Source organism: Malania oleifera, chromosome 1 (genome assembly GCF_029873635.1).
Source record: "Malania oleifera isolate guangnan ecotype guangnan chromosome 1, ASM2987363v1, whole genome shotgun sequence".
Taxonomy (NCBI): domain Eukaryota; kingdom Viridiplantae; phylum Streptophyta; class Magnoliopsida; order Santalales; family Ximeniaceae; genus Malania; species Malania oleifera.
This window is the reverse complement of record NC_080417.1, coordinates 11583696-11600239: the sequence shown is the minus strand read 5'-3', so window position 1 is coordinate 11600239 and position 16544 is coordinate 11583696. Positions and strand designations below refer to the sequence as shown.

Sequence of the window (16544 nt, the reverse complement as noted above, 5' to 3'; positions counted from 1 at the left end):
ACCGAGACTCCAAAATTTATAAACCACAGTACAATACATGCTTACAACTCATACTACTACACATATTTCGAATTAGAAAAGAAAACTGAACCTTACCTCGATTTTGGCCTGAAACCCGAAACTACTCGAAACGAGATTCCGATCCGCTAAAAACGTAGAGAATCCTCCCCTGATCTATGCGGTAACGTCGGATTTACGAATCAGGCGACGAACGGCAAAGAAACCTAGAGAGAGAGAGTTCTTCAAGTTCTAAAAAGAGAGGGAGAGGATATTTTGAGATTACTTAGTTGCAAAGTAATGGAAACTGATATTTATAGCCCTTGACTCGGCCGTCCTCGTCAAGGAAATGACGCCCTCGTTGACGAGACGGTGACATCGTCGACGAGCCTAAGATTCCCAGTTTTCCGAAATCTCTCGGCTTCTTCTTGTTGACGAGCCTCTAAATTTCGTCAACGAGAACAGAAGGGACTTCATTGACGAACTAGGGCCTCGTCGACGAACTCTGCTCAATTTACCAATTTACCCTTCTTTTACATAATTAATCCATATATCACAGTTCATGTCCTTACATCCAAACTCACCCATTTATTAAACAGAAAATAAATGATTACCTATTAAGTACCTATTTAAAAAAAAAATATATATATATATATTTTAATTTCCTTTTTTTTTTCTCTACCGTTTCACCAAGTTTTAGTCATTTATTTTATTTATTAATATCTTAGCAAAAAACTTAAAGTTTCAAAAACAGTAAATCTCTTTGATTTTTTTTCAAAAAATATGATTTAAAATTTTAAAAACAACGCCAATATAAATATAGTCTGTCACTTATATTGTGCACCATTTTTTCTTCTTTAAATTTTCAATAAATTCAGTTATGTAACTTGTAATTGTAAAATATTATTTATCTCAAAGTCCAAAAATAAAAAATAAAAAATAAAAAAATTAATTTTTAAGAGACAAATAATTGACTCAATGTATTAAATTCAAACCCGTCTAATTCATTTAAGTTGGGTTCGAATTTATCTATTTATAAATGAATTCTCTCCTCCCAAACCTAAACCCAATTTAAAGTGACCGATAACAAATCCCTAATTGCATCTAGACACGTTCGCGTTCTTTTCTGGGCTCCGGCCATCCACCCTACTCCCCCGACCCAAGCCGCAGGGCAAAACTAGGGTTTCTCTTTCTGCTTCCAATTCCTGTTCGATCGATCAGTCAGACATGGGAGGAGGCAATGGCCAGAAGGCCAAGATGGCACGAGAGAAGAACTTGGAGAAGCAGAAGGCGGCCAAGGGTATTTCTCCTGCTCCTACTCCCAGCCACTTTTCCTCTCTCTCTCTCTCTCTCTCTCTCTCTCTCTCTCTCTCTCTCTAATCAGGTTTTGTTTTCCCGTTTGGAAATTTTGGCCCCATAATTTCGCATCATCGTCTTCTTCTTCCTCTTCTTCTTAACCTTGCTTTTTTCACTTTGAAATATTCAGGAAGCCAGCTAGAATCAAACAAAAAAGCCATGACAATCCAGGTACTTTTCGTGTTCATGCTCTCTCTCTCTCTCTCCCTCTTAGATTGATGGACTGTTTGGCCTAGCGTCGTGTAAGTATTTTCCCAGTTTTTAACTCATATAAACTATTGAAATTTTGCTTCTAAGAGCATGACTAACTTGGAAACATCTTAGTTGCTTTTCTTTTTCCTTTTTTTTTTGTTGGGAGTAATCTTTGACAGATTTAGTATGTTTTTTGAGATTGGATGCAAAACTAACTAATTAAGTCTCTGAATGATGTAGGACGGTTCTAAGTAGCCCTAGTCCTACGTTGATCCTCGTTGTAGCACACAAACAATATCACAATCTATGAGAAGAATTGAATTAACCAAACATGAACATCACAAACATATTCTAATGATCACAAGTTATTGAGATTTTGAAAACACATATGATTTGGTTCAAAGCCCTTAGTTGATCATTTCATTCAAGTAATCAAGTTCACTTTAAAAGATGTTATATTAGAAGTCTTAGATTACAAGTCCTAGCGTACATATCAAATATCTCTAAGCATGGTACTAGCAAGCTTGTTCGTGTTGAAAATTAGGAAAATTCAAAGAGATTGAACAAGGTTTTTCAATCAAGGCTTTGGGTAGAGTTTCAATGTTTACAAGGTACTTGTAGGGGCTGTTTTAGATGGTCACAAATAAGGAATTGAAACGAGCTTACCAAAAGGTTTGGAATGTCAAACACAAAGACATGCGAGTACTTGATCACACCACGAACAAGCTTGATGATCCTTAGGAATCTTGAGACAAGAATGAAGCTTGAGGTGGTTGTGACTGTGAGCTATGAAAGAGGTGTGGGTGTGTAGTGTTGATGATGATGTTGATGTTGTGGCCTCTAACCACCAAATCTCCGGCGAGACGGAATGTAGCCTCACACTACTCACTCACAAGGAGAGGAACAAGATTCATAAGTTCAAGTAAAAGCTTCTATTTTTAATTGATAATGCAAGATGCCTTTTACAATACAAGTAATGACATATTTATAGCCTTACATGCACATGTCTTGCTCATGACTTCTTAAAAGATTAAAGAAAATTCAAAAGTAAAATAAAACATTTAAAACATAGGTAATGAGGTTCTTAGGAAATAGTTTGTCATAGGAAATAGGTGCCTAGGAACTAGAATAATTATGATAGTGGATTTTAGGAACTTAAAATGAAACAAATGCTTCTTGAAAACCTAAGACTATTTGACTTGCAAGGTGTCGTCCTCTTTCCAAGCTAGCTTCTAAGAGAAGCTTCAATTGCTGCAAATAAAGTTCACATCAATGGTGGACTTCGGGTGGTCATCCATGTGTCACAATATCCACGAAAGATACTCTAGGTACATGTTGATTCCCATCACTCAACATATTGAATCATTAATTCCATAAATATGAGGTGGTGTTTTAATGTTACACATGGATTTTTTACTTTTATGCAATTATGCCCGAGATTCAATATTGGCGATCTATATCTTTAATGAATGCCCGAAAATTGGCCTTGTAATCATGCTTCTAATCATCACTTTTACTCATGTTTGGCTATTGCATTTTGTGGAATTGGACTACAAAGATTTCATGCGTGTATTAGTTGCATCTATGTTTCTGTGCATTGCAGCCTGTGGATTGATTATTTTGTGCATCGAGATGGAAGTAGGGGAGTGGGGCATGTTTGAAATAAGTCACATTTTCATTCTATGTTTAAATCTAAGTTTTACACATGCCCATGGTAATCTTGAATCTATAAGGGAAGAGATTCTTCTTTATAGAGGAATTTCTCTTTGTAGTTGTGGATGATTCCTAAATATTGATGTTAGGCTAAAAACTCTTGCTAAGATGAAAACACAGGAATGTGATAGACAGGTCAATTTGGATATCAAATAAAATATATGAGATAATGAGGAAAATTAACCAAAAACAGTGGGAGTTCCTACTTCAATTTGATTTGTGACTGAATGTTATTAGTGCATAATTGAAACTTGTAATTAGTAGGTATAATCAAACATTAAACCCTGGATTTTTTTTGGCAGATTATTTTTGATTGACATTCATGGTATCTGCATAAGACTTGGTGTGATAGTTCAAAATCAGTCATTTGTGCAAATTTTGTTTTAAAAATTCTGTTGTTGTTGAGGATTATTTTGCTTTCGACTCTTGGTATGAATTGATTGATTGGCCATGTACCTGTTTTGACATATGCTCATATTTAGTATAGTGTGCATGGGACAATTATTGATTTCATTGTCAATATCACTCTTGTTCTATCAAAATTCAGGACACTTGAGACTTCCTTAATATTATTAGGTGTGATATGCATGTACTCTTCATACAAAAGCACTAGTAAAAAAGCTGTAACAAAGAAAAATAATCAACACCGAATTAGTGTGTTAAGCTATAGGATGGCATATATATAAACATTGTAAATAAGCATCTGTCTGCCTTTTGTAGCCAGTAGTTTTTAATGATTGATCTGAAATGGACCTTCTATGTTTCCATAATTTGTAAGCATGCCTTCTGTTACCTAGTTTCTGTGCTTGATTTGAAATGGCTTTTTGGGTATTCAGAATTTGACTCTGGAAAGCATGAATGAATTTTTCACGAGGACCATTCCCGCAAAGGGAATGATATTTCAGCCATTAGGAATTCTATTCTTTTTTCTTCAGGTGTGATATGTGTTTATTATTATTATGACAATTCTATGGTGTCTCTGCGACACAGTGCAAGGTATGCATGCAGACCTTCATATGCACAACTTCGGAGGTGAAGTGCAAGGAACATGCCGAAGCAAAGCATCCTAAGTCTGAGCTCAACGCATGTTTTCCTCATCTTAAAAAATGATTAGATTTTGTGATTGCCCTGGATGAACTGGTGGTCAATATGCATAGGTCAAAGATTGTGAAGCTGTGTGCCTAAGATGGTTGGTTGTGGATTGATGGAGGCAGTCAGTTTATTATTTATATGATCTATAGTTTTATACTGGTAGATGCTCATGCCCCGCCCCAGGGGTGGGGGTGGTGAATTCATATTAAGAACCTGTATTTCATGAGAATGAATACAAATATATAACGTCGAAAAATTTATTTCGGCTATTTATGTGACTTAGGCTGTTTCGCTGCCTCTGCATGCTAAGAAAAGAATGAATTTTAGGAAGTCTTTGGTTCGCAAGGTTAAACATATTTTCATGCAATGATATTTTGAATGGAATTGCTGTCTCATGGTAATCTTTTGGTAATATTTTTGTAAGATTCCTACCAATGTTTATAGGATTTTTATGTCAATGTTGGATCAATATGACAGTTATTTTGCAATGACTATTAATGTATATATAATTAATATATGAAGAATATTTATATTTTTAATATAAAACTACTAAAAAAATGTGGTTGATTATATCTGTTTTAAAATTTCCAATAATCTTAAATTTCAAAAATTAACATTTAAATAATTAATTAACCAAAATAATCGTGGGAATTATAGTGTGCAAGTATTTACCCTTCTATTGAATTATTAAAATATAACAATTTAAAATTTATATTATTAATAATTTATTATTTTTAATGTAATAATAGTGATAATATATTAGGAGGGGGTTTACGGTTTAACTAGACAAAGTAATGAAGGCAATTTGATTTAAGAAAAAAAAGGATTTCAATGAGAATGTGATTCTTATGAAAACTTATTCATGGGGAGGTTGAGAATAGGATTGCCTTGTTTAGTGGGATTCTTGCCGTGTTAGATTTTGAAGTTAAAACAAATGTTAATGTTTGAATGAATGTTTTTGGACATTATATCATTAGGGATCTTAAAGATGTGAAGAAATAAATGCCCCTATAAATTTGTAATACAACTTATGAAGAAAAATGTGTTATATCATAAATTTAAAGAATGAAATGTTTTTTTGTTAGTCCACCATGGAATAAATTAGACCAACTATTTTTAAATTTAATTGTGGGATTGCCTGTTTCTATATTATTTAATATTTTGATGGAGTGATAATTGTTTTATATTAATGGTCCTTTTTTTTCAATAAATAAATATATTTATATGTAATTTGCATGTTATTCTATTCTACCCATACAAATTGTGATATAAAATGAAATGTAGGATTTAGTGATATGTTTGGTTAATGAGATGTCCTTTTCTAAGAATAAAATTAATCATAACATGATGGTTTGACATCTTATAAGAAAAAATGAAAATACAATTTTTTTTTTATAAATTTAGTTATTTACCATGAGATTGTTTACTATGGATAGAAAATGTAATATTTTATATGGATGGCCTTTTTAATTTTTAAATTACTAATTTTATATAATATTCATTAAAATTTCATTTCATTTCATTTTATTTATAAAAGTACGTTTCAAGAAATCACAATTGTATTACATCCTGTTGGAAAGGATGGGTGTAACTTTAGCAAAACTAATCCACTAAAATTCGCAATTTTTTCCATGCAGATTGTTAACATAAGTATGAGATGTGGGGGGCAAAAAATTCTTGGGTGTGTTGAGTACTATGTATTAAGCACATAAAATACCATTCATTTGGTAGAATCTATCAAATGAATGGTTATTATGAGTTTGCTATATCTAAGTTCAACACAAAGCTAATGGGCACTTGCCTTGTTTTCTATCCAAAATTAACAATGGCTTGGAGGCTCACCTATGAAGTGAGCGAGTGCAATTCAAATTTTAGGAGACATGGGTTGTGCGAGTTAGAAACAATTTGATAATCTTTTTATGTGCGATCTACAACACACTAGAGCATGAGACACTCACATAGAAGTATGTCTCATTTTATGTGTGTTCAAATGCTACCATGACATTGTATGATTGCAACTTCCACCCAAAAAAAAAAAAAAAAAAAAAAAATCACTCATAATTTGTTATTGTTGAAACATTGAAGACTGTAGTATGCTACTAGTCCTAAAACAATACCCAAGAATGAACAACCATGACGAAGCAAACGTCGGAAATATAAGCTAGAGATTTCATTTTAGTGTCCTACTTTTTATTAAACATTGCTTGTGTAAAGTTGTGTAGGATTATTTGATAGCTTCAAATTTTGGAAAGCTAATTTTCAACTTGCTCAAGTGAATGCATAATGGGTTTACATGCACATTAACTTGCTTTTGACCATGAAGCATCGAGTGACATTTTTTTTGGGGGTAATATATACTAACAACTCCTTAGACAATTGATCATTTTTCTCTTGCTAGAGTTCTAACTGCACAAAAAGCTCTATAAGCTCTGTCCTCCTTGGCGCATGTTACACTATGTGAATTTATCATGGCAAGTGCCTTAGGAGCGAACTTAAGACTACCTATGAGGGGCCTCCTATGTTAGAAGCTCTACGAACAATTTTATGAAAGAAAGACCCCTCTCTAGTAAACACCACACATAGGACCAATCATTTGGTCAATATGGTTAATTCAGTATATCAAATTGTCTAATTGAAAATTTCAGTAAAACTTTTTTCCATTAACCAAACCAAATTGAACAAGTTATTGTATCAAATTAAAAAGTAACCAAATTATGACATAATAATTTGATTAATCAAATTGTTTCAACTAATGCTTCAACCTTCAGCTTAAATAAGTGATCTTTACCTCTTCAACTAATCGTTCACAAATTATTATTGTTATTGTTGTTGTTGTTGTTATCTATAAGTTAAAATTTGGTTAACCAAATTATGGGATTGAATGAAGTAGTAATTGAAAACCAAAAAGAAAAAGCGACTTCAATACCAAATTGGTTGAATTTCAAAACTTAACTGAATTGAATTAATCAAATTTGCTTAGTTAATTTGGATAAAATCAAATTATGTTCAGCCCTAACCACATGCTACTAAGTATAACTGCTACATTTGGCATTATCCCATGATATGTCCATTTGTTGGATAGTCCATAATTACTAAAAGTGTCTAGAAAGCTTTGATGAATGAACAAGGCTTAACCCAAGTGTTGAATAATTAGAGAAGTTTAGACTGAGACATGGTAAATTCACCCTTTGGCACCTTGTTAGTCACTTCCACAACTTGGTAAGGGCTAGATCGTGATAATTGGGTACCAAACCTAGTTATGATTGAGGTATTGTAGCAACATTAGTCATTCTTAGTAATGCTGAGGCTTATCAGCCATGAAGATTGGTCCCAACAGATAGAGTTCAAAATTTATCCAAGGACCATTAGAGATTGGTAGGCTTACAAGCCACATCTTGCAAAATATTTCCTTAACCTTAATTTAGTCAAACAACCAAATGTTGTAGGTGTGGATTGGAAAGGCATGACTTGTGCAAACGACGTAACTATTAATGTATATAACACTTGTCCCACATCGATTTGGTAAACATACCTTTCCCTTAGACTAGACTATAAATAGGATACCCTTCTTGTATACAACTCACTCTCTCTCTCTCTCTCTCTCTCTCTCTCTCTCTCTCTCAAATGTTGTAGGTGTGGATTTATGCTAGTATGGAAAGGCATGACTTGTGCAAACGACATAACTGTTAATGTATATAACACTTGTCCCACATTGATTTGGTAAACAAACCTTTCCCTTAGACTCTCTCTCTCTCTCTCTCTCTCTCTCTCTCTCTCTCTCTTAGTGGTCCTTGGCCTATCAAGAGTTGAGTATGCTCTGGGCCATTAGAGATCGGTAGGCTTACAAGCCACATCTTGCAAAATTTTTCCTTAACCTTAATTTAGTCAAACTACCAAATGTTGTAGGTGTAGATTTATGCTAGTATGGAAAGGCATGACTTGTGCAAACGACATAATTGTTGAACACTTGTCCCACATCAATTTGGTAAACAAACCTTTCCCTTAGACTAGACTATAAATATGATACCCTTATTGTATACAACTCTCTCTCTCTTAACTACCAAATGTTGTAGGTGTGGATTTATGCTAGCTAGTATGGGAAGGCATGACTTGTGCAAACGACATAACTATTAATGTATATAACACTTGTCTTGTCCCACATTGATTTGGTAAACAAACCTTTCCCTCAGACTCTCTCTCTCTCTCTCTCTCTCTCTCTTAGTGGTCCTTGGCCTATCAAGAATTGAGTATGCTCTGTGATTGCCACTACAAGTAGGAAAGATGGGCTTGGGTGAAGAATGACTATGTCTCTTGAGTGCCCTTGTCCCCATTTTGGTTCTTTCACATTAGAAATACTTCTTGTGCAACCTCAGTATATCAAGAGTTGAGTATGCTCTATGATACCTGTTCGACTGCCTTTAGCCGTTGCCTACCTCTAGCCGTCGCCGCTACCTTCGATTGCCACCGCTTGTCTCTGGTCGCCACCTCCAACTGTAGCCGCCCATCTCTAGTCATCGCCTCCGACTAAAGTTGCCTTCCTTTAGCCACCTTTCTCTGGTTATCGCCTCTGACTGCAGCCGCCCGTCTCCAATCGCCCCCTCCGACCGAAGTTGCTTGTTTCCCACCACCACTGCCCTCATCAGGCCACTATCGTTGCCTCCGCACGCTATGTAGCATCTTGAGGCTTCAAAACCTATTGCCACCGTTATGGAAGGCCCCAACTACACTGTATGGGCTCAGGCTATGTTGAGCTTTCTCAAGGGTAGAAAGCTTTGGCAATATGTCACTGGAGACATCACCGAACCAGAGAAAATTGATGGCGAAGCCAACATCAAATACACAGACCTTCTTGAGGAGTGGGATAGCAAAAACCACCAAATCATCACTTGGATTCGCAACACGTGCATACACTCCATTAGTCTCCAATTTGGGAGATTCAAAATTGCCAAATCACGGACTTTCTGGAGAAACGTTGCACCACCATGGATTTGTCTCATCAATATCAACTTCTGGGCACCCTACATCGCATGGAACAACAAGCTAGGCAATCCATCAATAATTTCCTATCTGAGATGTACTATGTTTGGGATCAACTTGCTTCATCAGAACTAGAATTTATAGATGCCACTAATGCTGAAAAATTTTCCAACTATTGGGATCGTCAAAACTTGGTTCTTTTTCTAATGGCCTTTACTAATGAGTTCGAGCATGTTTGTGCATCTCTCATTCATCGCAGTCCCTTACCTACTTTGGATCAAGCTGTCACTGAACTTCTCTCGGAGGAATCTCGCATTGCCCCTCGTAAGACGGCCCCTATAGATGTTGTCTTCGCTACTCCAAGGGGACCTCACCCCAACAACAAAAGGCCTCCATCTAGATCTTCAAAGAAATTATGCAGTTACTACAAGAAATCGGGGCACATTCTCTTGGAATGTTCGGTTCGAGTTTGCCATTTTTTTTTAGAAACAAGCGCCTAGTCATCTTCAACGTGATTGTTTCCAAAACCCCAACAGGCATTCCCAGCAATACCCATCTCGTGGTACTCCTTCTAGATCCAGCCACTACTGCTGAATGTTCATCATCCACTACTTCCATTGAAACGCTTTCTGCTTCTGACATAGAGCAAATTGTCCAACAAGTGGCTTATTCTGGTAATCCATCCTCAATTGCTATGTCAGTCACCTCAGGTAATTCATCTTGGTTTCATCTTGGTTCTTTGACTCTACATGTGGTAAACACATGACACCTGATTCCACCCTCTTTTCCACCAAACGTCTTGCTAGCCATACTCCGACCATTCAAACTGTTGATGGTTCTCCCATGAACATGAGCCATATCGGAAAAATTTCAACATGAAACACTTCTCTTCCTGATATTTATTGTATTCCTCAACTCACTCTTAATCTTATATCTGTTGGTCAATTATGTGACTTCGGTCTAACTATCATTTTTTCCGCTTCTGGTTGTTGCGTACAAGATCCACTGACGGGACAAACTCTTGGGGATAGGCTGTAAGGTTGGACAACTCTTTGAGCTCATTAATCTTTACATTCCATCTCGTTTCTCCTCATCAGTTCAGACGACAACTCCAATATCATCCACACCATCCATCAGTCTTTGGCATTCTCATCTTGGTCATGCTTCTGTTGGCTGCCTCCAAACCTTAGTGTTTGAGCAATTTTAATTGTCTTCCTTGTCAACTTGCAAAACAATCGGCATTGCCATTTCGCAAAAGTGACTCTTCTCTTATGCACCATTTGACTTAATTCACTCTGATGTTTGGGGCCTATTTTCCACTGCTACTGTGGGAGGCTCTCGATATTTTGTCATTTTTATTGATGATTACTCCCGTTACACCTGGATATTTCTTATGTGTAACCGATGTGAATTACCCCAGTTATACTTTGATTTTGCTACCATGGTCAAAACTCAATTTTCTTGCAATATCAAAGTGTTTTGTGTGGAAATGCGGCTGAATACACAGACTCTCGAGTCCTTTATTTTCTTCGCCAACATGGCTCTCTTTCTCATCGTTCATGTCCCAGTTCCTTTCAACAAAATTGGCGTGCTGAGCGCAAACACTGAGACATTCTCAATACCATTCGTGCTCTTCTCATATTTGCTTCATGTCCTAAACGTTTTTGGGGTGAAGCTGCTCTTATAGCTGTTTACACCATGAACCGTGTGCCTTGTCCCATCATTGGGAATCAATCACCCTTTGAGCATCTCTATGGTCACCCTCCCGACTATAACTGTAACGACCCGAAGAATAATGATATTTAAATAATAAAGAGGGAGGGAAATGGAAATAGAAACAGAAGGAGGCAGCAGACTTTGTCGACGAACACTGGGGATTTGTCGACGAGGGTACAAGAGGGTCTCATCGACGAGGGCATGTTTCGTCGATGAGAAAATACCGAAAGAAGGTTTTGAGCGATTCTGAATTTCGTCAACGAAGGGGAGAGTTCGTCGACGAATTTCCTATTAGACTTGTCAACGAGATGACGTGGCACATCGATGAATGCCGCAGTATAAGTAGTGCAAAACCTCAGATTAATGCAGAAATTCAGTGTCGTTCTCCTTCATTTCTCTCTCCTACAGTTCCTCTCCCTTCTTTCTTCGATTTTGGTCCTGTCAGATGCCGAATCGACGATCTGGGGACACCACGACGCTCCTGGCGGAGTTCTTTTCAAGTTTGCCGGGGCGGATCATCGGTGAGATCGAGTTGAATTTCTTCTCAGAATCAGGGTAAGGTCTTTTAGTCAGTTTTTGATTTTCTGGCAGTTGTAGGAAATGATGAAAACAAAGAAATAATGATATTCTATTATGGCAAATGTTATTTTCAGGATATTGAGTAGGAAGCCCTGCGGGTGTTGAACCAGTATATAGTAGGGGTTTTTTAATAGTCAGGTAAGAGAAATATGCTATGCTAGGAAACCTTTTTACGATTTTAGTACGAACTATATGTTTTTACCAAATTATTATTCAGATTATATATATTTATAGTTTCCAGAGCTTGATAATATTAATATTTATTTGTGTGACTTGAGTTGATAACAGAACAGTACTATATTTATAAAATTTGTGAATACCATGTTTATAGTTATTAAAAGAAATACCATGATATTTGTATGTTTATAGAATGACAAATTTTTCAGTATACAGTATACTCAGAAATACGCATTTTCAGTAATTTCAGAATAACACGTTTATCAGTACCATAACGCCCCAATATACAGATATTCAAACAGCAGTTCAGTTATACAAAAAACAGATTTTTCGTCAGTTTATTTAGAATTTTAGATAAATTCTATGGGGATATGGTTATTTTAAAAATCACAGTAAAAATAGTATATTACAAATATTAGTACCTATATAGTATCAGACCCTAATGGATCAGACAGTAGAGCACGTTATCGTAGCTACATATATTTAGTTCAGAGTGCAACCACTTTACTTAGATAGTAAGTGGTATGAGGTTGATCATGTCCATGTCGGGACAGACTCTTTATCGGTTATGGATTGAGGGGGCCGATCAGACTGTCGGAGTTCAGTTGACTTACCCTAGTCGACTAACCAGGATAGGTCCCACCTTCGGGCCGCACAACCTTGTCATAAGGAGTTAAATCATGACATACAACCATCTAGAGAAATTTCTCAGATATTATGAGTACTATCAGACTTTTAGAAATAGTAGTATTAATATGAAAAGTAATTTCATACAGATTGACATGTTCAGTTATGTTGTTAATGATTTTATTATACGTTTTGTAATATTAGCACCTTTGGATTCAATTATTCATATTATTCTAAAATCAGATTATTTTTACCAAACTATAGCTCAATAGCCACACCCTAGTAATAACATGTTTCATCTTACTGAGCGTTGATTCATCCCAGTGTTGAATTGTTTTTCAGGTGAACCAGCTAGGCGAGCGGAGCAGACTCGCAGGTAGAGAGGCTGTTGTACTGCCCTTTTTGAGAGTGAGTATTTTTGGGTAGCATGTTTTTGTAAACCCTTGAGATCAGTAAGGGTAGTTTTAGGAAAACAGTGATGATTGTATGTTGTGGGTTGGTTTGACACTCTGGTATTGTATTATGTGTGATTTTATTTTATATGATTGACCTTCTGCTGTTTAGGTTAATGATTGAATTTAAAATTAGGAAAAAATATTTTATTTTATTAGAATGTCTTTTCAATAACACTCTTAAGGTATTTGGTTGTGCATGTTTTGTTCTACTTTAGCCTCATGAGTGTACCAAATTGGAACATAGATCCCGTTTATGTTGTTTCTTGGGATACGGTGTTGAACACAAAGGCTACAGATGTTGGGATCCTTACTCCAAATGTCTCAGAGTGTCACGTCATGTTATTTTCTGGGAACACAAGATGTTTGCCTCCATATCCAAGTTTCAACTATCACACAACAACACCTCTCTACTCTTCACTGATCTCTCAGCAGATCTTTTTCGTGATACCCTTGAGACAAGATCTTCTTCTGAGTCAACTTCCCCAGCAGCACATTCTATCTCTTTATATCAATAAGGGTAGTTTCGGGAAAACAGTGATGATTGTATATTGTGGGTTGGTTTGACACTCAGGTATTGTGTTATGTGTGGTTTTAGTTTATATGATTGACCTTCTGTTGTTTAGGTTAATGATTGAATTTAAAATTAGGGAAAAATATTTTATTTTATTAGCAGGTCATTTCAATTTGATATTAGAGATTAGGTTGTTATGTTCTGTAGATTTTAAAGCACAGTGGAAGCAATACTAGAGTATAGGGAAGAATTTTAAGTTTGTTTTGTGGTCTAGGTACAAGATTTTTCGTGGCGGTTTTTGTGTTTTTCTTGGGGTGACGATTTCAAAAAAATCATAGTAAACTATCGTCGGGTCATGTGTCTAGGTGCTAGAACTGGATTTTGGGTTAAGATTGAGGAGAGTAATTAATTATAAATATAGGATTTGAGTAGAATGAAATAGGTAGGGTCTGTGCAGAAGATAAGGTTCTTAAGTGTTTTCTTGTCTTTTCAGGATGGATCCAGGAAGTAGCGGTATGAACCCTGGGAGGGATGGAGTAGGACCTTCCAGTATGGGAGGTGCCGATACTGATGCTGTTCTACGCAGTGTCACCCAGCAGGTGATGGCTGAGATGGCCAGGAGCTCAGGGGAGCGTAGCTGTTCGATAGAGCAGTTTAAGCGGATAAAGCCCCCATCTTTTGTTGGAGGAGATGACTCGATTATAACTGAAAATTGGGTCTAGGATATTGAAGAGACGCTGACTATGCTTCCATGTATGGATGAACAGAAGGTGGTATTCGCAGTGTTTAAACTGACAGGAGAGGCGAAGCGCTAGTGGAGATCAGTGCGACTGATAGAGGAGCAGAGGCCGGTTCTAGTGTCAGTGACTTGGAATCGATTCAAGGAGCTATTCTTTGAGCGATATTTTCCTTCTGTCGTTTGGAGCGCGAAGGCAGTAGAGTTTCTGCATTTGGTATAGGGGCAGATGACCGTATCCTAGTACGCAGCTCGGTTTATCGAGTTGTCGCGCTTTGCTCCACATCTAGCACCTGATGAAGAGAAAAAAGTCAGGAAGTTTAAAAAGGAATTGAGGCAGAACTTGTTTGAGTAGGTGATTGGCTTCAGAGTTCAGACATTTACGGAGGTTGTAGACAGAGCTGTGATAATTGAGAATGGTATTAAGAGGGGTTTAGCAGCTCAGAGTCAGAGGAAGAGATTGAAGCCTCAGGGTTATCAAGCTAGCTCCAGTAGAGGTCCATGGAGAGGAGGTCATGATAGAGGAGATCAGAGGCAGAAGACAGGACCTCACGAGTACCAAGGTATGCAGACCTTCCCAGTGTTCCACACATGTAACGCCCCGAACCCTTAAACCCGGGTCCCGCGCGTTATACCTGATAAAATCTTGATAATCCATAATCCATAATATATGTAGCGGAAAACATAACCATAATCTCCATATAACATAATACTAGAGTTTACTAATTTTAACTACCAACCATAATAAATTAATCATTCACTTGTATTCGAATATATACGTGTCTCCAAAACATTATCCACTAATACTTGTATGTTTCACAACCATCCATATCTTATAAAACTTAAAACATAAATCACAAAATATAAAATATACATATCAAAATTACATAAAAATATACCATTTTTTCTTTTTATTTACCAAAAATGTTATAAATTCTCGAGCTCTTTAAGCTTGATCTTGAGCAACTCCTGAAAAAGATAATTTCATATTCGGGTGAGACACATCTCAGTAAGGGAAGAAATAATATATTAAACTCAGCGTGTGGCCATCATGAGATTATACATATCATTTTATAATATTTGGAAATCATTAACATAATACTGAAAGTCATTTATTGAACCTAACAATCACATGCAAAGGTTTACCCATGATATTACCCAAGGATAGAGGTGATTACCCGCTCATACAAGTAGCACCCCTCTGCTCTGATACTTAGGTAACCCAAAGGTCCCTACTAAAGCATACCAAAGCACTCACCTTATTCAGTAAGCCCTCAAGTGTTAACTTGATCTCGTATTCACGCATTCAACAACAGTTTACCGATAAAGGCCCTAAGGATAGGGAATTCTACTTGCCCATACAAGTAGGTTCCCTCTGCCCTAGTGCGTTATGCAACTACTGCCACATCTGAAGCTACTAGTGTACTTGCCTTACTCAGTAAGCCCTCAGGCGAAGAGTATGTCTCACCCAATCGTAACATGTTTTTACATTCATGGATACTTTTAATATCATAATACATCATTCTTTTCATCGTTATTCAATCATTCACATTCTTTCATGTTCATAACTTAACATTTCCTTGTGTTTCACTTTAAGTGACTCTTTCCCATTTGTATCATTCACATTTCACATTTCATTTCATTGCATTGTCATTCCTTGTCATTTCATTTTATAACATTTTCATTTCATTCCTTTGTACTATAGTCGCTCTTTAGCCGTCATTTGTTAGTCCACATAGAAATGCACTAGAATCTGTTACAGTTAGTCCACATAGAAATGCGCTAGAATCTGTTAACCCGACTTTCAGCTGTCGTACCTTTACATGGTTGCATTTAACATACAAAAGCAACATTATTCATATCATATTTTACTCTCATTGTTTTACTTACTTAGCCTGCATCTCATACATTTAACATATAATTTGCACAGATTCTCATACTACACAATTTAGTAGTAATATTCATACAATGCCTGAAAAATAAGCCAACCAACATTTAATGCTTATATACTGAAAATACCTTTCATTTCTTATATAATTATCCTGAAAATATTTCTCACTTTCATCAGTTCATTTTCGCATATACGTATCTAATAAACAACCATAAATTCAAAAAAAATAATAATTTAAATGGTTAGCATTTTACCCATACTAAAACATATACACTTACATGTAGCACAATTTATTATTTATTAAATTTATAATAATTTTGATTTAATATATATTTTTCCCCTTACCTGATTTCTTGAACTACGCCAACAGGGACTCCGAAAAATACCTACGGCGCTCACCCGAACCCTGAATCAAAAATTCTAACTCCATGTAATTAATCTTGAATAAAATATTATTTTAATATTTTATAGGCCCTTAAATACCCAATAAATAAATATACCCTTAAATATAGTCAATTTACCAAA

At 36.1% G+C, this 16544-nt stretch overlaps 1 protein-coding gene across 3 annotated transcripts in view; it reads left to right on the top strand.

Moving 5' to 3' along the window:
* The first annotated feature begins 1008 nt into the window (after positions 1–1008).
* Positions 1009–16544, top strand: part of LOC131152664 (uncharacterized protein At2g23090-like) — a 33313-nt gene continuing 17777 nt past the window's right edge. For 2 of the 3 annotated variants that reach the window (XR_009136081.1, XM_058104456.1), the window contains exons 1-3: positions 1017–1297; positions 1484–1524; positions 12769–12834. Coding sequence is in view for 2 of the 3 variants with exons in the window: in XM_058104456.1 (XP_057960439.1) it covers positions 1225–1297; positions 1484–1524; positions 12769–12834 (180 nt within the window). In the remaining variant the exon portion in view is untranslated. Of the gene's footprint in view, positions 1298–1483; positions 1525–4248; positions 4629–12768; positions 12835–16544 lie in introns of those variants that run through there. The other variant, XM_058104468.1, reaches the window with a different exon arrangement.